General features: G+C 38.6%; 1 protein-coding gene and 1 pseudogene across 1 annotated transcript in view; both read right to left on the bottom strand.

Annotated features, from left to right (window-relative positions):
- MRPS9 (mitochondrial ribosomal protein S9) overlaps window positions 1-23,271 on the bottom strand; it is a 66,730-nt gene extending 43,459 nt beyond the window's left edge. Inside the window, exons 1-2 of the mRNA XM_070429840.1 lie at window positions 23,132-23,271; window positions 13,618-13,797 (exon numbers count right to left, since the gene is read on the bottom strand). Coding sequence (XP_070285941.1) covers window positions 13,618-13,797; window positions 23,132-23,260 — 309 coding nt within the window. The 5' untranslated portion in view covers window positions 23,261-23,271. The remainder of the gene's footprint in view (window positions 1-13,617; window positions 13,798-23,131) is intronic.
- Window positions 23,272-25,217: 1,946 nt separating this feature from the next.
- On the bottom strand, window positions 25,218-26,105 carry LOC139019326 (leucine carboxyl methyltransferase 1 pseudogene; annotated as a pseudogene).
- Between the last annotated feature and the right edge of the window lie 435 nt (window positions 26,106-26,540).

The raw sequence follows: 26,540 nt of genomic DNA, 5'->3' as shown, positions 1-26,540 counted from the left end.
TCACCTATTGAAATAACCCATTCTTTCCTGACACAATTCAATCTAGCCTCACGGTAATTCCAATCCTGCAACTGCTTTGTCAGGAATCACCAAGGCTTCTTTTTAGATCTCTTCCATTTGAGGTCATTGTCTTCTCCTCTCTTATAGCCATATTCCCCTTCTAGCTCTCTAGAAACACACAGCTAGTGGCAACCATACAGCGCTTGACTATTTTAACCAAAGCTTTCATGCAGTATAGCTAGCACTGTACTGATGTTACTGTTGTATATTTTGGCAAGGTTTTTAAATGTCATTAAATGGTTACAAAGTTTGTAATTAAATTGTACTGGTCTAAATTAATAAGCATATACTGTCACAAGAGAGTATTAACAACCAAATAGTCTTCGAATAGAAGATTTCTGCAGTGAAGCTGGTCGTGAGCATTCCTAATTTTGTCTTCTGTGTGAGGTAAGAGGGTTGGACAGTGGCATTTTGATACTTCTGACCTATGACTTGGTTCCTTGGGGCTTGCATGGGTAATGCTATCCCAGGAACCATCCGGAATGCTAACTTTCCTGACAACTCTCTTGGCACTATTGAGGCCATGTGCTACTGACCAGACGGCCCGAATTTACCATGTCTAAGGCAAGAGAGCTTGTATTAACTACCCCATTTCAACCTGAGTTTCAAAGCTGGGGCAGGAGTGGGAAACATTTATATACTGAAAGCGCTAAAAAATGGACATGCTCACAAACATACATCTGGCTGAAAATGAGAGTAACATCACCAAAGTCTCCAGGTCCCCAGTGAGCCTTCTTGTAGTTTTAATAATTCAAGGGTCTTTATTGGCACAGCTCTAGTTGTCCCCCCAACCTTCTGTTCCTTTCTGTAGTTAATCTTAACCTACCACTGAAAAGAAAAAGCTGTGTTGTTTTGTTGTTGTTGACAAATACTGAAAATTCCTTCTGCATGTTTTGTAACTCCTTCCTCCTAGAAACAAAGCACGGGGAAAACCAACCAAACATAACAATGACAAAAATGACAAATGCCCACCTCCTCGTTTCCTAGGAGGCTCACCTGAAGGCACATGATCCTGCAAGAACAGGGCTTTGTTTGCAACATGCCCGCAAGGCAGTGCCCTCCTGGCTCTCCATTGTGACTTTCAGTCCAAGTCCAGAGTAACTCTTTCCTACCACCATCTTCAAAGTAGGGATGGGGATGGTAGGGGGAGGAAGGGGCATATCATCTTTCTTTCCAAAGCCTGCTGCTGGTAGTGATGCAGCTACTGGAAAGGCTACATGTCTATACAGCATGAAAATACGTGTACTGCAGTCATCTGTTTCAGCACCAATGTCACCAGCACGATCTTGTTGGAGTTACTGCAATCTCTTGTTACTGGAAGCTCTGTATGAGCTACAAGGGCACTGATCCCAATTTGCCTTGTAATGGGAGGAAGACCCACTAAAGGAGTACAACAGCTTTCCTCCTTTCCCACCCCACAAGTCCCAATGTTAAGATTTCACCTTACTTGACCAGGATTACTGGGCCCTAATTCAAGGCCAGGCTAGGAGAAATTAGGTCAGTGGCAAGTATACTCCTTGGCCCTAAATTGGTTTATTAGGGCATTGACATTGATTTTAGTACAAAGGGATCTGTTCAAGCCCTTCCAAATATAATTTAAACTCTCCACCTCTACCCTTATCCCCAGTAGTTTGCCTCTTTGGCTTCCTCAAGCAGTTCCTCTCAAAAAGCTCAAGAGAGTTCTCAAGCTCTGCTTGCAGATGGTAGACAACTTTGCCTTCACTCCTTACACCGGACAGCCTCTGTCCCACACTGGGAAACATTTCATGGAAGATAAAATTTCCCACAGGCTGATTTCTTGAGTCTTTGGGGCTTCTCAAAATTACAATTTTCCAATTCAACATAAAGCTAAAGAGAGTATTTCAGATAAGAATTATAATGACGAATAAGTAACATGGTTGGGAATAAATGAACGATTTCATATATAATTTTAAATTAAGGTAAAGATTTGGTTAGGAAAGGTTCAGAGTACAGCTGGAAAAGAAAATAAGACACTAAGGTAAAGAAAGTGTAAAAATACTTGGGCTTTTTTAGCAGTTTTCTGGCAATGTTATTCAAAAAGACCTATCTCAGCACAATAAAAATGCAGAATTGAAATATTATGATAGGTGAAATTAAGTCAACCAGAAAGCCACTGGAGGAAACACTTGACTCTTTGCTAACGTTCAACTATCTGTCAACTGCTCTGTGTTATCACATCCTGGTTCATATGTGGCACCTCCCAGGCACAAGGGGAAAAGAATCAGCAGGAAACAGCGTAGGCCGTCAGGTGCCTTAATATTACAGAAAATTGGCATTCCATATCAGAACTGGGGTTTGGCCCACCTGGACCAAGTTTATCAACCATGACAGAATTAACAGAAATTTCATAATTATCTGAAATAAATACTTTTTCACTTCTGAACAATCTACCCAATCTTTTCTTTAGACTAAGAAACCTAATCCTTCCACAAAAATAAAAAATATGTCTATCCGTTGGAACTCAATGATTTTTCAAGAAGCTTGAACACAGTATTACTAGCCTAATATTTTTGTTTAAGAATTATCATTTGTGTGTCAAGAGACCTTTTCTCAGCTTAGGAACCAGACTTTAGATGTGGCCTGTAGTTAACACACTGGTATTCAAATATCAACATCCATGAACAGGTAGAAATACATACAAAATTATTACTTTGATTTAAGGTTGTTCATGCCTTAATCTTTCAGCTTTATATTCACAGAGAAAAAAATCTGAGCCATAGAAATAGAAAACAAAGGATGTTTTCCTATAATAAGTTCAACCTTAATAGTTCCTATATTAAGTACTTCAATTTTTATGGAATTCAACCTAGCAAAGTTCTTTTAAACTTTTCTCACACTTGAAAAAATTGTTACATACATGGCTTTGGTTGATGATTGGTTAGCACAAAAATAAAACAAAACACAAAAAAACTCCTGCTTCTTCTGAGAAAAAAAATGGTGAAGTTCAGATGGTCCCCAACTGATGATGGTTTGACTTACAATTTTTTGACTTTACACAGGTGCAAAAGCAATACACATTCAGTAGAAACTATACTTCCAATTTTGATCTTTTCCCAGGCTAGCAATATGCAGTATGATACTCTCCCCTGAGGCTGGGCAGTGGCAGTGCCCACAGTTCTCAGCCAGCCAGACCATCACAAGGGTAAAGGACCAACACACTCCACAGTATGTTCATTGTGTGAGCTGATTTTGCCCAACTATAGGCTAAGGTAGGCTGGCTAATAAGCTATGATGTTCAGTATGTTAGGTGTAGTCTGTCTTTTTTTAAAACATTCTATTTCTGACATATTTTCAGCTTACCAATGGGTTTATTAAGATGTAACATTATCGTACATTGAAAAGCATCTATATACATTTAATGATAAGTATAGATAGAATCCTTTAGAGATTTATTAGACTACAGTAAGACTTACTTGAATCTAAAACAAAAAGTACTGACAAAAGTAAAGAATTTAAAAATTTTCGTAAATTAATTCAAATAAGTCATGGAGTAATTCTCATTTGTAAACATAATTCTTACTTTTTTAGATTTTAACTAGAATATTGGTAACTGAATATTGGTTCCCTGAAATGAAGACAGAATATTTAACTATATTCTTAGTTTTATGTCAAAGTATAAAAGGACTGCAGGCTGAACCCAGGAGAAGCTCTGGGTCAGGAATGCAATCTCAATTAATTAGGTATCCCAGCTGGGCAGTGGGTTTGCAGCTGTTAACTTGATCAATGACTTACCTAAATGTCATCTCTACTGATGCGCTTATAAATTACCAGCAAGTGAGACTAATGTACAGGTGCTAATTTATTTAAACTGTTCTCTACATTTCTACATTACTTTATAAACTGCATCTGGCACCTAATGTTAACTGTCAGTTGTACTTAGACATGCTTGTCCTAACGACTCTGTTCATTAGAAGTGAGCACAAATTATGAAATATTGTGAAAAATGATACATCAAATGGAATGGGCACAGCAAATCAATTAGGGAAACTTCATACAGCATATTCACACTTAGGAGAATAAAACATTCTGGTTTCAGAATGAGGTCTATAGTACCAATTAAAAAGTAATTGGTAGACTTCAACAGTGTTATATATCAATTTGCTGGCTTTTTTCCTGAAATTCTGTAGTAATGTAGAAGTTAACTTTTAATTCCCAAATAAAGACAATTAGTATATGTAAATGCAATTCTGCATTCATATTATTTAATATAACTGAAATGTCTCCAAAATATTTATAACTGATACTGCCTAATTCAAAAAAGAAAATGCAAATATCAGTGGCCCTCAACTTCTCTGTGTTTATAGCATGATTTTGAAAAAAATGATTTTTGATGGTACATGTGAAAGGATTAAAAGACTAAACAATACTAAACATGTTAGCAATCACTGTAACCTGGAATCTACTCTAGCATAACAATGAGTTATAATGTCTATAAAATTCTATGGACACTGACTATTCACTGGCCAGTCTTTAGCCTCGGTCACTCTTTAAGGACAAGTGTTTTCTGCCCTGCCTCTGTGACAGACTATGAAGTTTATTTCTTTACTAGAGGCCTGATGCACCGAATTTTGTGCAAGGGGCTCAGCCCTCGCAGGCCCGGCTTCGTCCAAAAGTTTGTCTAGATCAGTGGTTCTCAACCTTCTGGCCCTTTAAATACAGTTCCTCATGTTGTGACCCAACCATAAAATTATTTCGTTGCTACTTCATAACTGTAATGTTGCTACTGTTAGGAATCGTAATGAACCACTGGTCTAGATGGTCATCCAGAATGTCTGGACGTTCTGCTGTTCAGTCTAATTAGCATATTAGTTCTTTATTATATAGGATGGTTCTTGTTTTGACCAAAGTGTAACGGCTTTACATTGAATTACAAAACCCACTCAGCTCAATGTTCAGTTGACAGGTTCCCCCTCATAGTAATATATACTGTTACAGCCAAAAATACTTCTTTTATATACACTAATCAGCATTTGGCAGTTACCAGTGAATGGTTTAGAGAACAGGAGTTGAGAGCCACTGTATTACGATCTATTTTCAAAATATTTAGCTTGTATTCTAAGCACTTCCAGCAAGACACCATATACACTACTCACCTGTGTTTTCTCTTATTAGATTTTCTGAAGGTTATCAGTAACACCATAGTGGTTTACCGTGAAAGAGCAATAAGTGGTTTCTTTTTTTTTCAATATACTTTAAAAAATCAGCCAAAAATTAAACTTTTTGAAATGGAGAAAATCTATACCTGTCCATGACCAATTTCTTTTTAGCTAATTTGGTATTTTACCAACTAAAAATATTTTTTTCATATAAATTTAATATCAAGATTGAGCATTAAATATAGCAAATTCTGCAAAAAAAAATTGTAGCAGATACACAAGCTGTAGGTTTAATAATTTAAAATCTTCTAAATAATGTAACTTAACTCTTTTTAAAGCCTTATTAAGTTAAGGCTGTACTAGCATGTAAGATTAGCTAAATACAACTTTCAGAGGTAAGTTATATACACTACACTCAGTGAGGCCAGAGGCCAGAATTCTATTCAAGTCAATCTTCGGGAACAAAGTTGTAAACTTAGAAATCAACAACAAAAAAGCCTATGAAGAGCAGAAATAGCTGACATAAATTCATGATTTTATTTAGCAGGAATGTCATATAGGTCCTCATGCTGAGGCCAATGGCCCTTAGTTTTAACTCACATAACTAACAAGTCCAGTTATGCTAGAAGGCTGGAAGTCATGAGGGAGGCTAGAGGCAGACACATATACATGGACATTTTGATAGGAAAGGAGATGGCAGGATCCAGAATAAAGCACAGCCAGGCCATTCAGTACAGGAACAAACATTCACTATGAGCCACAGTCGGGTATCATTGTTTAACAACCATACTATAAAGGAAAATCCTAAGGCACTGTAAGATTAAGTTATACTCACTAAACTCTACATATAAGGTTGGGGAAACTACAACTTATCTTAGAAAATGTTACCCAAAACAATAATCTTTGAAAGTATAGAAAAATAGCCTTTGGGTTCAGAAAGACCTTGTATAGCTTTGGTTTCTTCAACAATGAATACTCACTACCCCATACGGATTTTATAAACATTAAATGTGATAATGTGTATCAGGTTCCCAGACAGCAAACTGAACATGTATAAGCAATATTTAGTAAGTGGTGGCATTTTTCATTACAAATCATTAAAAATAGGATTCCCTTTTCGGAAAAATTCCGTTATGTGGACTATCTAATTTCATGATCATATTAAATAAAAGAAAAATTACTGAACCTGGTTTTAATTTATATGTTAAAAGCCAAACACATTATACAAAGCATTGTAAATTCGATATAGCAGCAACTGCAATGCTCTTCCAAAGACTATTTGGAGGCTTAACGTATTTTCCTGATTTTGGATATTAAACCATTTATTTTTGTGTTTAGAAATAATTAAACATTATGTCAGTATGGAAATTAAATAAGACTCATCAGTTATAATGTCTTTCAAGTTATACACACAGCTGAAACCTCTTATAAAAATAGTTTTGAAAATAGGAACCAGAATGGGTGTATAATTTTAATGCCTTGATAACAGTTGGTTGTCACTGTCCTCTTTGCTTTCATATCTACTCAGATGCCAACCGGGGTCCACTAAATTTAATAAAATGCCAACAGTTAATTGATATAATACGTGAGACTTAGTGAAGCAGATCAATCACTTGAGGAAGGTCTAGCATAGCAGAATTAGGTCACTGGTGTCAGGAAAATGGCAACACTTCCTCACACGGGCTTTTAGTGAGGTGAGACAAAACACCAACCCATTATACAACACAACCTCCAGTTTATGTCACTCAGTGATAAAGCAATGTACTCAACAGTATTTCAGATTATTCTCCCCAACATTCAGTGTCAGATGGCATGGAAGATTTGTGTTGCAAAGGAAATTAGAAAACTAGGAAGTGATTCAGGTTACGGTAGATTTTATTTATTTATTAATACACTGCATTAATCTCACATTCCTATATTCTTCGTTAGGCAAGCAGCTGGTATTACTTTAGAGACCAGAAAAACAAGTGACAGAATGCTGTGACTTGCTAATATTACAGTGCTAGTTAGTGACACCACAAAAAATCTCTGCATCTTCCTACAACATCACTTCAACAACAATGAACTTATTTTTTTAAAAATCCACTTAACAAGTTGCACATGCTCTGCATCTATATCCCTCACAATACAAGAAATTAAGCTTCATTTAAGAAGATCCTCTATACTGTAAACAAGTAATTAGAGATTTTTTCATATTAATTCATGATTTCATTACTTTTTTTCCTAAATCTAAGGAAGATTTTTAAAAGTTATATTCTATTAGCACAATGACACAAAATTACATCAACTTACTTTCACCATATATACATACACACACATACAGTTTTAAAAGTACAGAATAGCTAACATCTAATACATTTACATAGTGATGTTTAACATGTCTTCTCTGGAAAACAATTCTATATTTTAAAAACCAGAACTAAACATATTGTCTCTGACTGAATGATAGAATCCTTTAAGATTTCTCTAAATAATATAAAAAGTATACTCTAGATGGAAATACCAATGTATGTCTGTTGTAAACACCTTAACAAACAAAAATTTAAAGATATTTCATATATGAAAATAGATACTTAAGAAAACATTTTTTTGTTATTGTTAATCCTCACCCGAGGATATTTTCCCCACTGCTTTTAAGAGCCAGTGGAGAGGAGGGAGGAAGGAGAAGGAGAGGGAGAGACACACACACCCAGGTTTGTGCCCTGGACCAGGAATTGAACCCATAACCCTTTGGTGCACGGGCCGACATTCTGACCACTGGCCAGGGCAGAGATTTTAAATCTTAAAAATATTTACTTAAATTAATTTCATAGATGGTTTTGGCTATCATTACTTTAGCAATTATTAATAAGCAGTAGAAAAAAACTTTCCAATATATAAAAGAATAAATGGTTTAATCTAAATACAATGGCACCTAATTTACCTACATGAACATTATACATACAGTGAGCCTAGACTTTTAATGAGTTAACTGAGTTGAATTAAATTATAGATCATGTCTACTTTGTAGAAATTAAATTCTCATGAAAATAATTTTAACATCCCTAAGTAATATTCTGATTAAATATCCAAGCAATGAACTAACCATCCCAAACAACCTAATTCATTTTTATACTTAGGCTGTGAAAATGTTTATCCCTTCAGATACAATTACAAACCTGTTGACTGATTCTGTTTCTCTCAGTGAGCTAAATATGCCATTCGTACATCCCAAAAGGTTGTAAAGGCGGGTAAAGTCAGTTAGATAGTGGGATCTTGCAGAGAACTCAGGAACACAGAGGTCACAGGAGAGAGGGGTGGACCATTTTAAAAAGCAAACAACAAGCCCTGGCCAGTGTGGCTCAATTGGTTGGAGTGTCCTCCCCTGCACCGAAGGGTCGAGGGTTCAATTCCCGGTCAGAGCACATACCCAGGTTTCGGGTTTGATCCCAGTTAGGGTATATATGAAAGGCAACCAATCGATGTTTTTCCCTCTCTCCATTTCTCTCTAAATTTAATAAAAACATACCCTCGGGTTTAAAAAAAAAAAGCAAACTAATTTTAAAAGTAATTTTAAAACCAGTTTTATCCTCCCTACAAAACTGCCAGGCCCAGATAGCTTCACTAATTCAACCAGATATTTAAAGAATTACTACCAATTCTTCACAAACTCTCCTAAATATGGAAGAGATCATTTCCCAACTCATTCTATGAGGCCAATATTACTGTGATGTCAAAATCAGACAAAGACATTAAAACTACAGACCAGTATCAATTAGAAGTAAAACTTAGCAAAATGCTAGCAAGCCTAATCCAGAAACACATAAAAAATTATTATCCACATTGACAGAGTGGGGCTTATTCCAGGAACACAAAGTTAAACACTCAAATCAATCAATGTAAAAAAAAAAAAAACACACCAAAAAACCAAATAACCTGTATTCTTTAAAGCAGCGACTTTCAACCATTTTTATATCATAGCACACATACTAGTCAACTAATTACTAACATTGTGTGGCACACCAAAAACCATATTATATTTTTTGCCAATCTGACAAAAAAAAAAAGGTATAATTTTGATTCTTTCACATCGGACAGCTATTGTTGTGTTGGCTGTTGTCATTTTTTTTAACAATCTAAAGGAAAAAGTCAGTGCCCCTGACTAAATAGTCAGATATCATAGGCTTTAAAAATTCTTGTGGCACACTGGTGGAAAATCACTGTTTTAAAGTTTTAATTAAATTTGATACAGAATAAAAAAAAAAAAAGAGGGTAAAGGCAGTCAAATATATGGTGACAGACATCATATAGTGAGCACACAATGGAGTATGCAGATGCCATATTATAAACTGTGCACCTGAAGTTTATATAACCCCAAATACATTTAAAAAATCTAATCTAAAAATCTTCTTGTTAAAAAATCCTTACATGTTTATGAATAAAATATCTAATATATGTATATGAGCAAAAAGTATGATACAGAATAAAATATGATTCTTATGAACCTTAATTGACATCCTATGCTTTGTGTTAGGTCCTGTTAGAAGTTTTACTATTAATAAGTAATGTTTCATTGAGCAATATTCAAAAACAAACAAAAATCTAGATTTGCTTCTATCATTCCTAGAACAAATCTATAGGTAACAATATAAGACTGTGCTTTATGACTGACTCTATGATTTGTTATGTCATAAGCTTTTGGGGAGGCTTGCTTATCTCTTCAATACTAACAATATGAAAGTAATTGATACTATTTCAATTTAATAAAGATAAAGAAAAAATCAATTAACATGATATACCATACCAATAAAAGAAATGATCATCTCAATAAAAGCAGAAAAAGCATTTGGCAATATCCCACATCATTTTATGATAAATATGTTCAACAAACTATATATGGAAGGAATTTCCTGTATCTGGTAAAGAGCATCTACATAAAAACCCCTGGCTAACATCATATTTAATGGTGAAAACTGGAAGGTTTCCCCTAAGATCAGAACAAGATGAGGATGTCCACTCTCATCATGTCTACTCAACATTGTTGGAGATGCTAGCCAGGGCAATTAGGCATCCAGACTGAAAAGAAGAAAAACTATACCTATTTCTATTTGCAGGTGACCTTTTGAACACATAAAATCCTAAGGAATCCACTAAAAAACTATAAGAATTAGTAAATGAATTCAGCAACGTTGAAAGATTTAAGATCGATATTCAAAAATTAATTGTATTTCAATCACTTGCAATAAAGAATCCAAAAAGAGCCCTAACTGGTTTGGCTCAGTGGATAGAGCGTTGGCCTGCAGACTGAAGGGCCCCAGGTTCGATTCCGGTCAAGGGCATGTACCTTGGTTGCGGGCACATCCCCAGTAGGGGGTGTGTAGGAGGCAGCTGATTGCTGTTTCTCTCTCATTGATGTTTCTAACTCTCTATCCCTCTCTCTTCCTCTCTGTAAAAAATCAATAAAATAAATTTTAAAAAAAAATAAAAGAAAGAAAACAATTCCACTTAAAATTTTAAAAAGAAATTAATGATTTTAATTTAAGAATTAGAAAAACAATGCCAAACTTAAACTCTGGAAACTTATCACTGAAAGAAATTAAAGATCTAAATAAACTGAAAGACATCCATGTTTACAGATCAGTAGATAATATTAGGATGGCAATACTCCCAAAATTGACCTGCAGTGATGGTGAACCTATGACACGCGTGTCAGAGGTGACACGCGAACTCATTTTTTTGGTTGATTTTTCTTTGTTAAATGGCATTTAAATATATAAAATAAATATCAAAAATATAAGTCTTTGTTTTACTATGGTTGTAAATATAAAAAAATTTCTATATGTGACACGGCACCAGAGTTAAGTTAGGGTTTTTCAAAATGCTGACACGCCGAGCTCAAAAGGTTCGCCATCACTGACCTAGAGATTCAACACAATCTCTTTTAAAATACTAGCTGGCTCTTTATAGAAACTGACAAGCTCATCCTAAAATTCTTAAGGAAATTCAAGGGGCACAGAATAGCAAAAATGTTCTTGAAACAGATGAACAAAGTAGGAGTACTTCCCAATTTCAAAATTTATTGCAAAGCTACAGTAATCAAGAGAGTGAATACTGGTGTAACTATAAACATACATATCAAGAAAACATAATTGCGAGTTCACAAATAAACCGTTATATTTACAGCTAAGTGATTTTCATTAAGGGTGATGAAACAATTCAATGGCGAAACAACAGTCTTTTCAACAAATGCCACTGGACAACTGGATAGCCTCATGTAAAAGAGTAACACTGGACCCCTATCTCATACTACATATAAAAATTACCCCAAAATGAACAAAAGACTCAGGTAAGAAACTAAAACTATAAACCTCTCAGAAAAAAACATACGTGTAAATCTTCAAGACTGAATTAGCAATGGTATCTTAGGTACATACCCAAGAGAATTGAAAACATGTGACCGCCACAAAAACTTTTACACATGTTTATAGCAGCATAATTCAAAATAGCCAAAATTTGAAACAATCCAAATGCACATCAACTGATGACTGGATTAAAAAGAAATGTAGTATATCCATACAATGGAAAAGTATTTGGCAATAAAAAGGAATGCATAACTGACACATGATAAAACATAGGTAAATCTTGAAACAATATGCTAAGTGAAAGAAGCCAATCACCATAGACCAAGAATTATGATTTTGTTTATATGAAATGTCCAGAGTAGGCAAATCTATAAAGATATAAAGTAGAAATTAGTTGCCCAGAGCTGAGAGGAATGGAGGAAGCTGAAAAGTGGTTGCTACAGGGTACAAAGTTTTGTTATGGGGTGATGAAAACGGTCTATACTTAGACTGTGGTAATGGCTGTAGACCTCTGTGGACAGGCTAAAAACCAGTGAAGTACACTCTTGAGATTGTACGTGAAGTATGTCTCAATAAAGCAGCCACCAAACAAAAACAAAAACAAAAAACAAGTAAACAGCAAAAGTTATCTCAAGAGAGAAGATTTAGAGGCGCAGAGATATGGAAGTGTATTTCTCTTTGAAAAACATAATTCTGTAGCATTACTACTATGCTAAGATGCTCATTATTCCCTTATGTTTTAGAAGGACACATGTTATTAAAGGCAGAAGAAGACCTTATTTAGTTTTTGGTCCTTTAATTCTTCTTTAAAAAATAAAAAATTTTTGAGTATACAAACACTAGTTACTTTTTGCCCTTTTTTAAAAATAAATCTTTATTGTTGAAAGTTGCCCCTTTCTTCTTGAAAATCATAATATTTTGAGTATGTAGCTAAAAATTATGTTATACATTCTGGATACTGTCAGATATCCATTATCTATGAAATGAGGCAGATATGAAGAAAGAATAGAAGGTTCACAGTTTGAAGTTTTAAATGTTTCCCCTTTATCCATACTTAGATATTTAAATACGATGCTTATTTTTTGTGCCTCAGTTTCCTCTTCTAAAAATGGAACAGGACCTTTGATTAAAATCACTCTTATAAAAATACAGGTTTCTCAATATCCCTAAATACTGTCCAGATTACCATAAAATTCAAAAAACAGGATAGCAGCTAAGAGGTCCATAACTCTAAGTCACCTGGACCTACAAGGGCAATAAGAAATCCTTCTAGCTTAGTCAAACATGTTGGTCTGGTGCCTCAGAAAGATACTGAAGTACCATTTACAAATAATTAAGAAAGGCATACAAAAAGATGGAAAATAAACTAAAATGTCTAAAAACACAAAATGATTAAAATAATTATATATTTGAAATATTATAAAATGTTAAATTTATACAAAGATGTTATTCTGTTAAATATAGATCGCCATTGGATATCATACGTTACTTTTTATAAAATTAGAACAATCTTCAAAATTGTTAAATTGTTAAGTTCTTTTGCTAGCTATTTTGGCATGTCTAGCATAAAAGTAATATTATTACTACTTTTCTCAGGATTATAATTCAAGAATGGCATGTGACTAGCATTCTAACCTATTCTCAAATCACTTAGGACATGCTGTTACTTTAAAAATTCAAATATATAGTTAAGTTGATAAAAAACATTGGGCTTAGATTTATTTATGGGATTTCCTATAAACCTGACTCTATTTCCATTACCATTTGTTTTATCATTTTGTAAGAAAGCTAAATTTAAGACTACCTACAGGATAAATGTTTCCAAACTCTGTATAAGCATTCATAGTGGCTCCTATGACCTTAAATCAAGGAAAACATGCATTTCTAGTTGAAATCTAAAACTCACCACACTTTATTATGCTTCAAATACAGAGTAGAATCTCTCTTTGAAACTATAGTTTCCACTTGCAAAGTACTTTTCCTTATTCTGACAGTTTGATTAAAATTTACACAGACCTAAAGGGCTCGGGGTGAAGAACAGTGCCTTCAGCATCTAAAAGTTTACAGCAATTACTTTTCCACAGAGCAACTGTACTTACATCAATATCCTCTTGCGTAAAAGTTTCTGGATCTTCTCCCATCATGTTGGCTAAATGTCTCTTCCCTATGTTGAACTCCTCAATCTGCTTTTTAATAAAATCCACTGTGTAGGTTTCACGTCTTAAGGCTTTAACATTTTTCTTTGTTGTTACAACTGTGACATGTTTTAGCCTCAATATCTAGCAGAAAATATATGTGGAAAGAAAAGAAAAAAAATTTATATTAAACAATGATCTGTAGGCCATTGTCTCTAAATAAAATGGGATATTCAAATAGTTGTCTTCTTTATTATAGAACTCAGTTGGCAGGAATCTGCAAACCAGGTAAAAGGCCTGTGAAGGAAGCTGTTAGAATTGTCCCTTGCTCAAAAACTTGTTTTTTTAAAGCCTATGCTTACAAAGTAGTTTAAATTATTAGCATTTCAACACAATAAAAACAAAAATACTACCCACATCCATATTTGATACTGATCCATCAACTTCAACTACTTGTTCACGGGTTTGATTCCTGGTCAAAGGCACATACCTCAGTGGGGGTACCTCGGTTATGGTTACCTTGGTTGTGGTTCGTCCTGGCTGGGTGTGGGTGGGAGGCAACCAGTCAATGTGTCTCACATCGATGTCTCTGACTCAATCTCAATCAATCTCTCTCTCTCTCTCTCTCTCTCTCTCCCCTCCCTCCCTTTCACTTTCTCTAAAAAGCAATGGAAAAAATATCCTTTGGTCTGTGGGCCACTAACCACTGAGCAAGCAGGCCAGGGCTACTTGTGATATTTGACATACACGAAATGAAGAGTGACCGTGCCACTTACTTAAAAAGAGGCAAAGGTACCAGCAGACAGAAACTAACGAGCAGAAGTGGGGGTAAAGGGACATGCACCCTTAGACCAGCGGTTCTCAACCTGTGAGTCGCGACCCCTTTGGCGGTCGAACGACCCTTTCATGGGGTGGCCTAGACCATCCTGCATATCAGATTACGATTCATAACAGTAACAACATTACACTTATGAAGCAGCAACGAAAATAATTTTATGGTTGGGGGTCACAACATGAGGAACTGTATTTAAAGGGCCAGAAGGTTGAGAACCACTGCCTTAGAATATAGGCACTCACCCTGTTTAGGGTACAAATGCAGCCTATCTTTAAATGCCTTAAAAGTGATAGGTTTAGCTTAGTTTGAAACTTTATTCCATGGTCCTTATTTTAAATTGACACAATGAAGAAACTGCTTCACTAAAAATAAAGTCAATTTCTTAGTATTAATTTGGTTCAATATGCTCTGTAGAAATAATAGAAATAAGGGCTTTCACATCCTTTTAAACTATCAGTAATGATATCGCACTTGCTGCTGTGAATCCTTTATGCTGTGGCAATAGGAATCCCTCCCCTGGCCAAAGGAAAAGAACCTGAAAAATGTTTTCAAATGGCCATTCAGTTGCTGGAGAGAATTACAACAGATCTTGTCCTGGCTTTTCTCAAAATCTTTAATCTGTGGTTCTCAACCTGATTCCTGCCTCAACAATTTTAAACACTCTTAAGCAATATTTAGACTTAGTAACTCATTAATTCCCTTTTCATAAACATAAAAATCTCTTTTTAAAGCCTGTGCTTACAAAGTAGTTTAAGTGACTAGCATTTCAACACATTAAAAACAAAAATACTACTCACATTCATATTTGATACTGATATATCAACTTCAGCTACTTGTGATATATGTATGTATACATTTTAATCCTCACTGTAGGATAATTTTTTTCAGTGCTTTTCAGAGTGCAAGCGGGGGAGGAGGAGGGAGAGAGAGGAGGCAAAGAGAGAGAGAGAGAGACAGAAAGAGAGACAAAGATGTGAGACACCACTAGCACCATCCCTCCTGCATCCATTCCCTAACGCAGGGGTGGGCAAACTTTTTGACTCGAGGCCACAATGGGTTCTTAAACTGGACCGGAGGGCCGGAACAAAAGCATGGATGGAGTGTTTGCGTGAACTAATATAAATTCAAAGTAAACATCATTACATAAAAGGGTACGGTCTTTTTTTTTTTTTTAGTTTTATTCATTTCAAACGGGCCATATCCGGCCCGCGGGCCAGTTTGCCCACGGCTGCAACCCTTTGAGAATCAGAGATTCAAATAACTCTATAGTAATTTGTCACCACAGTTACAATAGAAAAGGAAAAAATATTCAGGACAAATATTAAAATATCCAATTAATAGAAAAATTATGTTCCAAACTCTCACAAATTTAAAGTGATAAAATAGTTTCTTATTATTCTTTGATGAGTAAGAAAGAGCAATTTAAAATTCCATGAAACTTTATAGTTCACTTTTCCTTGGGAAAGCACAGAGCAGTTTCTCTCGGTATTATGAACAGACAATTGTTTTCTTACAATGCTCTATGAAGACACAATGTTACTACCAATGAGTAAAACCATGACCCAAACTGGCTTATGTATATAGTTAGACTGCCCTTTTATAGAGAGCCTGTTTTCACACCCCTGCTACCTCTCCCCACAGCCAAGTGCCACCAGCCCCAATTCCCTATGTCAATAGTTTTATCATCTTTTCCCAGGCTTTTCTTTAGATCCCACTGTCTTCTCTGAACAGTGGAGAAAGTTACTTCCCATACTCAAAGTGAAAATGCTTTTCTGCCCCAAGAGACATGGTAAAAGGTATGAATTTGGGGAATAAAAATAATAGTCATAGAGTAGAGCTAATTCTTCCAAATGTTCATTGCCAAAATGATTACACTGCTGGTGTTGTAAATAGTATGACAAATATTTTTGTCCATAGCTAAAACAATCCATTCATAATACAAACAAATCCACTATGGCTCCCACCAATCACCAACCACAACCCTCAGGAGGAGAAAAGGAGTCTTCCAGTGAACATGGCTCCATTCACTGACATAATGAATGCTAGAGGAAGAACATTAGGGAGGAAAAGGAATGTGTTCCATTTGGGCATGATGGGTTCCAGATGCCTACGGGCATCTCAGGAGAGGGGTCTAGGAGGCAGATGGCTGTGTGTATGTGTGTGTGTGTGTGTGTGTGTGTGTGTGGTGTGTGTTGTGTGTGTGTGTGTGGCACAGGAAAGATCTGAGCTAGAGATATGGTCTGTTAATCACATGGGACATGAAGCAGGGGAAATGGCAGGCATTAGTGTTCCAATGAGAAACATCTCTTCTATGCAAAGAAGCAAAATAGTTTGTGAGGGTGAGTAGGTGGAGAAGTAAGGTTACTTATATCTTCTGGCCACTATTTTCTTTTGTGAGGTAGGTCATGAGGTGGTCTATAGGGTGAGAAGTGATAGGTTTGATGGACTGCACACTTCATATCCAAACAGTGGTTGTAAAGGGTAGACAGAGCAAAGGGGGAAAAAGTAGGAAAAAAAACAACAACAAAACTTATATGGCTATTTACACTGAATATTAGCCAAGGGAATAATATCAAAGAAACAAAAATCTACATGGTTTATACTATGTGCAAATTTTTTTCACCAGTTATATTTTTGTTTCCTATATATTTCCTTTGTTTCAGTGGTATACTCAATGCACTACTTAGTTCAGGAGAGTTTTATCTGAAGGCAGACTGTACCTTTCAGCGTTATAAAGTGTGCCATTCCCACATAACACTTCTATCCTGAACTCAGTTCTAGTGGGTCACAGTATTGCAACTCTATTTTAAACTCCCATTAGGACTACCCTTGAATGTCATTGCCCACATTTTTTATTTAAATTTAGTCATCTTAGGTTTTGTTCTTTTGGCCCAATATGAGTTTTTTAAAAATATGAGATTATCCCATTTAAGTGGGTTTTAATAGATATTGTCTTATTTTTTTATCTTATTTTATCTTTACATTTTTTATGCTTCCTTCCTGTTTTCATTCTTTTGCTATATGGTCTGTGCTTTTTAAAATTCATTTTTTGATCTGGCAATTTAGACAGTACATAGCCTGTTTTTATTTTACTAGTTTTCATCCACGTCTCTGATAAAATGTTTACACGTATTTCTCCTACCAACTTCAGCAATAAAACAATACCCAATGAACTCTTCACCTACTAATCTCCTTTTTCAATCACAGTAATTATCTATTATTCTGTCCTCCATATATATATATATATATATATGTATATATATATATATATATGGCCCCACTCAGTCTTATTTCTTGTCCCTTTTTTCTGCATTCTGTATGATTTATAAACATTTACTCCTTGGTTTCTTGGTGTGTGTTTTTCCCCTTTCTCTGCAGTGCCAATTCTGCAGTCATTCTCAGTTTTTAGCTTCTCACTATATATCATTAGTCCATCTTCAAAATTCTTTCCATAACAGTTTATTTTAATCATATCTGTTTCACAGAACTCTCCCTCACCCAACATTTTAAAAAATGTCCTTGGTAGTGTTAAGTAATTAAAATAACTTCCATTTTATTGAGTAAATATTCCTTTGCCTTTTCTTTATCTCTTTTTCACACTGCTCCTCTTTTGTTCCTACATTTTAGCATCATCTCAAATAAAAGAGTTGATTGTTGGCTTGAAAACTCAATTCTTCACTTGATTTAAAATTACTTTTTGCGCTGGCTGGTTTGGCTCAGTGGATAGAGCATCAGTCTGTGGACTGAAGGGTCCCAGGTTCGATTCCTGGGTTTTGGGCTTGATCCCCAGTAGAGGGCATGCAGGAAGCAGCTGATCAATGATTCTCTCTCACCATTTCTCTCTCTCTCTCTCTCTCTCTCTCTCTCTCTGCCTCTCCCTTTCTGTCTGGAATCAATAAAAATATAAAATTACTTTTTGTCTTTCTCTATTCTCTGGAGTTTGTGACATGAGGTAGTAGCTTTTGTACCTTTAACATAAATGAGACGTTAAAAAGATCTGTAAAATGTTTATTGTTGTTCATAAAGGGTTTTTTCTTTAACATGCTCCTAATTTGCTATTTTTCAATCTCTTTAGGATCTTTTAAAAAACATTTGTACATATTGCTGAAGATTATGACTAAGTTACAAAGCCATCATAGCATCAGCACCAGACTACTAAATATATTTATTAAGTGTTGTGAATTATTTCAGCAACGAATTCACACAAAAAATACTTACATTCAAAGGCATCCATTATTCATCAGTACAAGCCATCAAGTAAGATGAGGCTTCAAGCAAACCGACTAGACCTTTAGCTGAGAACAGTAAGAATCCCTGGAGAGATTCTGGTTTGCCACTAAGTACAACTCCCAACAAAATTTTCTGCAGATTCTATTTCCATCTGAGAAGCTATGACAGAGAATTTCCCTCAGACTTTGTTTTCATGGAACTGTATTGATACAACTTGACAGATATGTTTCTTTTTAAAGATAATCAGTATGTCAGGCAACTGTAATTTTAATCCAGCAGGTTGCCAAAAAAGCAGACACATCCTGACAAAGCAGTGATGTCCCAAATTTGGCCAAATGCCAGTGCTACACACTACCTTAATGGTATCACAGAAGTATGAAGTATTTGTTCAACTGGATAAAAATGGAACAAAAAGAATCTGTTGCTAATTTGAATAGAAAAAGCAAAAAAATACTTTGAGGAATAAAAGAAAAGGTAAAGACATATACAGATTAAAGAAAATGTGTACAAATATAGGATATTACAACCTCCAAGAGCCTATAAGATGAGAGATGAGAAAAACAGATACTTAAGACAAAGATAGCAATGATTCTACGATAAAACCAAAATATACAAGGGCTAAGCAACCATATGCCATCGATCATTCTGGCAGACAGTTCAATTCAACAAGAGCATACTGGCTCAGTAAAAATAGAAAGTGCTTAGTAGAAAATAAAAGTAAGAGGGAATATTACCAAAATTTTGTAGTAATATTTTTCAAAACAGAAATTGGTCTACTGCTTTTCCTTTTTATAAATAATAAATATTATAGAAAGCTAAATTAGCATTCCTAAATTATATTGATACATGATTTAAGAATTCATGGGTAACCTTTATAGGATACCATGACTGTAAACTGCTTATAATATACTAGAGGTCCAGTGCACGAAATTTGTGCACTGGGGAAGGGGGGGGGGGGGGTCCTTCAGCCCAGCCTGCGCTCTCTTGTAGTCCAGGAGCCCTCGGGGGATGTCCACCTGCAGGCTGACATCCCTCTCGCAGTCTGGGACCCCTCGCTCCTAAATGCTCGCCTGCTTGCTCCTAACCACTCGCCTGCTCACTCCTTACCACCCGCCTGCTTGCTCCTTACTGCTCGGCTCGCCGCTCTTTGGCGCTGCTGCAGAGGCAGGAGAGGCTCCTGCCACCACTGCTGCTCTCGCCAGCCGTGAGCCCGGCTTCTGGCTGAGCGGTGCTCCCGCTGTGGGAGAGCACTGACCACCAGGGGCAGCTCCTGTGCTGAGTGTCTGACCCCTGTTGGTCAGTGTGCATCATAGCAACTGGTTGTTCCACTGTACGGTCGCTTAGGCTTTTATTATATAGATAAAAATCTAATATATGAGAGATTTTAAAAAATTTTCAAGTGCCTTAGTATAGCAAAATAGTATGCCAAACATTCCAATCCTGTCTCTCACCATTATATCAATTATAATTGAAATCCACTCTGTACAACTCTGTCCCTTGTGTACCTATTACATTCCTAGAACAGAATACCTTTTTTCACAAAACTCCTAATTGCTCCTGAAGACTACTCTCACCTCCTCTGAGAAGCTGCCCACCACTCTATCCATCACCACTCCTTTGAATTAGGCATTGCACTTCTGTGCTCCCCCATATTTACCTCTGTAAATCTTACAGTACACTGTATATAGATCCCTGATAATCATGGGTTTATAATCCAAAAAGTTTAGCCAATCACGAGCAAGATTCCCTCCTCCACCCAAAATTTGGGACATTGAGATATTTGCAATTATATATCGGAATATGAAACATGTGTGCCACAAGATTGGTATGCAAGAGGAAATCTGCTAGTGAGGTCCCAATTGAGCACTCAAAAGTCACTGCTTAACAAAACTTGTTTCTTTTTCCTTGTTGTATCAGTGTTTCTCACTGTGACCCACAATATTTACTGTTTATATCACCACCTAGTATACACTAGCACATTAAAAAAATGTAAAAAATACTTATCCTGTACGAGAAGCACTTTACTATTATTATACTAGAGGCCCAGTGCACGAATTCATGGCACGGGTGGGGTCTGCTAGCCCGGCCCGAATCAGGGCAGATTGGGCCTGGGCCTATCAGGAGAAGGAGATGGTGGGAAGTTGGCTGGCTGGCCCACCCAGATCAGGGCTCAGGGCAGGGCCAGCTGGGGGGAGGGGCAGTGGGCAATTGGCCAGTGGGCCCCTCTCCCGAATGGGGTGGGGGGTGCTGATCAGGGCCAGCGGCCTAGGGGAGAGGCCATGGGTGGTTGGCCGGCTGTCCCTGCCCCTGATCAGGGTAGGGGGGCTGATATGGGGTGGGGCCGGGCAGGGGGAGGGGCTGCAGGAGATTGGCCAGCCAGCCCGCCCCCTAATGGGGTGGTATTTAGGAATCTGGGGATTGCTAAGGGTCCATACTGTCTGGTATTTGTTTGATTTTTATTTATTTCACAGTGTCTGGCTCAAGTAAAGTGCTCAGTAAACATTTTCCATATGGACTAAGGATTTATTTCAAGAATAATCGGGGAGATGAGAATTACAGTAACAAGGAGAAATTGTCACCCATCTTATTGAAAACATAGTAATACCTAATGTAGATAGAAAAAGGGGCACACTCATAATTCAATGATGGAATGTGAATTGCCACAGCCTTTTTGAAAAGCTATGTAAGAATAACTATTAAAATTTAAGATGTAGCCCGGCTAGTGTGATTCAGTGGTTGAGCATTGACCTATGAACCAGGAGGTCATGGTTTGACTGCGGGCTCAATACCCAGGAGGGGGTGTGCAGGAGGCAGCCAGTCAATGATTCTCTCTCATTACTGATATTTCTATCTTTATCTCTCTTCCTCTTTGAAATCAATAAAAACATATATTGCAAAAAATTTAAGATGTATACATCCTTTGCAGCAATAACCTCAAAACTCAAACTCTCTCCCACAGAAATAAAAGCATCAGTCAGTACCTAAGAACTGTACCAGGAGGTTTACTGAATACTTTGTTAGTGGAAGAAAATGGAAACAAAGCAAATGCCCATCAATTGTTAAATTAACACTGACACACTCACACCAAGAATATTAGACAGCAGTTAGATTCAAAATGACTTGGAGGGATTTCTACTATATATTTAAGTTTAGAGAAGTAAAAATACAATGAGATCCATTTTTTAAAAAGTATACATATGCATGTATGTTTGTGTATGACTAAAAGAACACAGAGAAAGCCACAGAAGACACCTAGGTTCAGGAGTCCCAGGGAAGGAAAGTTAGCAACTCCCCCACATGGCACACACGAAGTGTTAACGAATAAAAATATTCTAATATTCTGTATGCTATAGTCCTTTTTAGATACTTGGGTTTATAACAGCAAAGACATACTCAAAAGAGATGCAAGAAAAAATAACTCCCAGAATATTTTCCAATAAGAAAAATAAAGGTTGGTGGATAAATGAATGGATAGATGGGTTGATTTAGGTTAAAGCAATTTAAAAAGATAGGAAAATGATAGAAGTCTTTTTCAACATAGTTTTTAGGTCATAGTACTTGACTTCACAGCATTTGGTAAGTTAAGCACTCTCCTTCCGGAAACACTTCCAGTTTTCCACGCCGCAGTCCGCGCTCATCCATTGGGGTTCTTCTGTGCTGTCTGCCTGCCTTCGGGGCCCTGTCCTGCTCGCTCCCCGTCAGCACCTCTGCTCGGCGACCTACCGTGGCCCGGGCCTCACTCACCCACAGGGCGACTCGGGGCCCGTAGACCAGTTCCCTCTGAATAGACTTCCCCACCTGCGCGCCTCCTGGAACCCCACGTGCGCACCCACAGGGGCTGACATACCCAAAAGGAAACCCCTTTCCTTCCTCTCAAACCTGCTCTCCTTTCCGGATCCCGAGGCCGTGAACGTCCTCACCCCCCGCGTGGAAGGCAGCCGCCCACCGCCCTCAGGGTTAGCGAAAGGGGCAAGTCTGTCTTCCTCTCGCCACAGAGTTTGGGGAAATGTAAGAGAACAGAAGCTGCACAGATGCGAGGCACCCTGAAGTCACTGCCCTCCCCACGGAGTGACTTCCCCACCGGGCCCTCCGGTCCCGGCGAGAGCCCAGGTCCGCGCACCGCCCGGCCGGCCTCCTCCCTCGGGGCAGGGCGCGCGGAGGCCGGGACCACCCCCACCCACGCAGGGACCCAGCGGGCGGGCGGGGGGCGCTCCAGGTAACTCCCCTCACACCCCGCGAACCCAGAAACCACCTCCAGAGAGGCCGCGGGACCAGTGCCCGCTTCCCTAACCTCACGACTCTGCCGCCAAGCCCCGGGGACCCGAGGTCGCGGGGAGGCCCGCGCGCGCGACAGCAGGGCCCGCTCCCTATCCTCGCGCTACAGGGCCCGGCACTCCCTCCGCCCAGCCTTACCTGGGGCCCGGGAACCGACTGCAACTCCGCGGCTTTCCAGAGGACCTGTCTCGGGGCCAGGCTAACCCTTGGCCGGAGAAGGAGCCGCTGGGAAACCACGGCACCGCAGGACACACAGGAGGCCGCCATCTTGGCTGAGCGGGGGCGGGGCCCGGGGACTGCGCAGGCGCCGGGGTCGGTTCGGGGCTGGTCGGGAAGCTCCGGCCAGAAGAGACAGGGGGCGTGTCCTGCGCCCCGAGGCGGCTGATAGGGCGCGCGAGCCCGCGGGGCGTGTCCGGCCCCACCCCTGGCCCGGGGAGGCCGTGGGTGGTGCGTGCGCTCGCCTCTCCTGCGGCCCTCGGGTTAGGTCGCTGGCCGGGTCTCCTCGGTACCGTCTGACTTCCCGGCGCATCGCTGCACCTTCTTCCCTCCATCCTGTCTTCCCACGCTCCGTAGCTCCCGTCTTCCTCACGCAGGAGTGGAGTCCAGGTTTCGCTCCCTCGCATGGGTTTGCCCCGCTTCCTGCGTTTCCCATTTCCCAGGGTCCAGGGTCTCCACCTCCTCCGGCAACCACCAGACCACTAGGTCCAAGGCATTCGCTCTTCCGTTGTTTTTTGACTGTAATCACTCTACCAGGCCCAGCCGGACACCGGTGAGGACGAAATGCTGCCTTACCCATCTTTGCACGTCACTCCCCATAGTGTGGGTACCGAGCCTCACTTGAAACCCAATCAGAATTAAGTAAGTAGGTGTTAACTAGAGATGAGTATGCTTTCCCTTCTGGGACTGCGGTCCTCCTGGCAGTAGCTCCAGGTTGCTTTACACGGAATACATAGTAAATGATGTAGTCAACGGCTCTGAAAGGATTCCTAAACATTTAGATTTGAAGGACCAGTAAAATTAAAACACAGACATACAGAAAATCTGAAGTCATACAAAGTTATCAAGTAAATAAATACCATTTATTATCATTTCCTAAAATGCAGAACATTTCAACATTAAAAAGGTAGAACTGACATAATCTCAGAATAAAGAGCAGTCCTTTAAATGGAATGCATTTAGTTGTACAAAAAGCTCACTCAGTTGTTCTTTCTTTTGTTACCTTTTAGGATAGTGAAACTTACATCAAATTGGCAGAGGTCCAGGAACCAAACTTTATAGGTTATTAAAGTAGATGTCTTGCCCTAGCCAGTTTGGCTCAGTGGATAGAGCATCAGCCTGCGAACTGAAGTCCTGGGTTCGATTCTGGTCAAGGGCACATACATACCTTGGTTGCAGGCTTGATCCCCAACCCCATCTGGACAGGGGCAAGTTGGGAGGGGGCGGTGGTGGCATAAATAGTTGTCTTTTTTTTAAATTCAAACATCAGACTTCATGGTCTGAATTTTGAGCTAATGATTGCTCTCTTTTTCTGATTTATTTTATTTGTTTAGTATTATTTATTTATTTATTTTTGTTAATCCTCACCTGAGGACATTTTTCCATTGACTTTTTTAGGGAGAGCGGAAGAGGGAGGGAAAGACAGAGAGAAACATCGATGTGAGAGAAACACATAGATTGGTTGCCTCCTGCACTGGCCCAGACCAGGGCCCTGGCCTGGGAGGAGCCTGCAACCAAGGTACGTACTCTTGACTGGAATCGAACCCAAGACTCTTTGGTCTGCAGGCCCACGCTCTATCCACTGACTACCACCATACTATTGTGTCTGTCTGTGTTATATATATGGTGGTTTTTGGGGTTTTTTTTGCTTAATCCCTTTACCTTTTTTCATTCAGCTTCTCTCCCCCCCCCCCCCCAATAGATATCTCTAAATAACAGTTTCTATACATTGTAAAAAAAATTTTAATTTAATTGTGGAAGTTTAAGTAGAAACAAGCAAATAAGTTTGTAGAAGCAGAATTTATACCATATTTTTTTCAATTGGCAAATGAGATTTATTTAAACAAGTCAACAGAAACAGGAAGTGGTTCAGCAGCCGTAGTGACAGGTTTCTCGAGTGTGCGATGGGCTGATAGACGGGGCCTGGCCATCACTCAGGAAGCTCAGTGTACCAACTCGGGGGAGGCCAGTGGCTATAGCTTGGGGCTCAGCATGAGCCTGAAATGGATTAGTCCATGATCTTCAAACCTAGCACACTTCCTCGTCTGGTCGCCCAGCACGGGCAGTAATGCAGCATGAACTGCTTCGAAGCTCCATTTTTTCCAGGATTCAAGGGGCTCTATTCTGCCGACTTCGGTCTGAAGTAATCTGCTGCACAATTCCAGAATATTAGTGGTTGATGCTGTTTCCCACCCATTCAACAGGAGCCATTCTTTCTGAGACTTTGAGGACTTGCAGGTTTCCACCCCTGCCAGGTCACACTGTCGCCTCCGCAGGTGTCCCAGCCGGTCATCCATGTTCACCTGTTCATAGTTTATGACGGTGGCAGTCCCAACACTGTTGGCTTTCCGCTTGATCAGGTTTGCAGACCGCCCCAGAGTCTTGTAGACCAGCACACATTCAGTTATGATGGCAGTCACAATTGTGTATTCATACTACTTTTCTTTAGTTTCTCTTCAGTTAAGGTCAATCTTGAAGATCTGCTCCACATCTCTTTGAATCCAACATGAGTCCATCGATTTGAAATGTGTCCTTTGAATGTAATTCTAAAATGGGTTTTGCTACGAGAGGTTTGAATTTGATGCTGTGTAGCTTTCTCATGACTGTCATTGGAAAGTCACCTTGAAAATATTTCATGCCTGTATAAATGCCTTTGCAAGCTGACCAGTGCCATGGACTCAAGCAAAATAACTGTTAATTTCAGGGCCCTTTCTTTCTTTAGACAGTTTCACAAAATGCTGGATGAAAAGGTCATCCCAGAAGCTAATGCTTACCGCAGACCTCTTGCATGTAGACACATTTTCACCGGTGCCACGCATGCCCTCGTTGTCTGTTCTGTGAAGGAGGAAAAGCAGGAGTTGAAAGTGGGCCTCTTGAGTCTAGTGGCCACGGGCATGGAGGTTCAAGGAGTGCTGTGCCCACCGTGACATAGAAGCGGGGTTGACAGCCACTGGGGGAAGGTTATGCCAATTTTTAAATAAGTATGTTGGAACATATAAGAACTATGTTAAGTACTGAAGTTAGGTTAAGAATTTTGCAGATTTTATTCTTTATTTTTTTCCCCCTAAAATTCATGTTACAGTCTTTTATTAGATTACAGTAAAGCAAATATAATACATTTCCCACTTCTACGGGCAACACGTGGACTGCTGCATTAAATTTCCTGTGTAGCATTTGCGTTTGGGGACAGATACACCGTTAATAGGTTGATATTGGGTACATAATTAGGAGGAGAAAGAATGATTAGAATAATAATTTGATAAACATTTAAAATATGAAAAATCCATAATTTTACCAAACACCTAAAGCTTAGATTCATTTCATTAAAAAA

Source organism: Myotis yumanensis, unplaced genomic scaffold (assembly GCF_028538775.1).
Source record: "Myotis yumanensis isolate MYYU_CA2020_CCGP unplaced genomic scaffold, mMyoYum1.0.hap1 SCAF_11, whole genome shotgun sequence".
Lineage (NCBI taxonomy): Eukaryota > Metazoa > Chordata > Mammalia > Chiroptera > Vespertilionidae > Myotis > Myotis yumanensis.
Note: the sequence above shows the minus strand (reverse complement) of the source record. Positions and strands in the feature narration are given on the sequence as shown.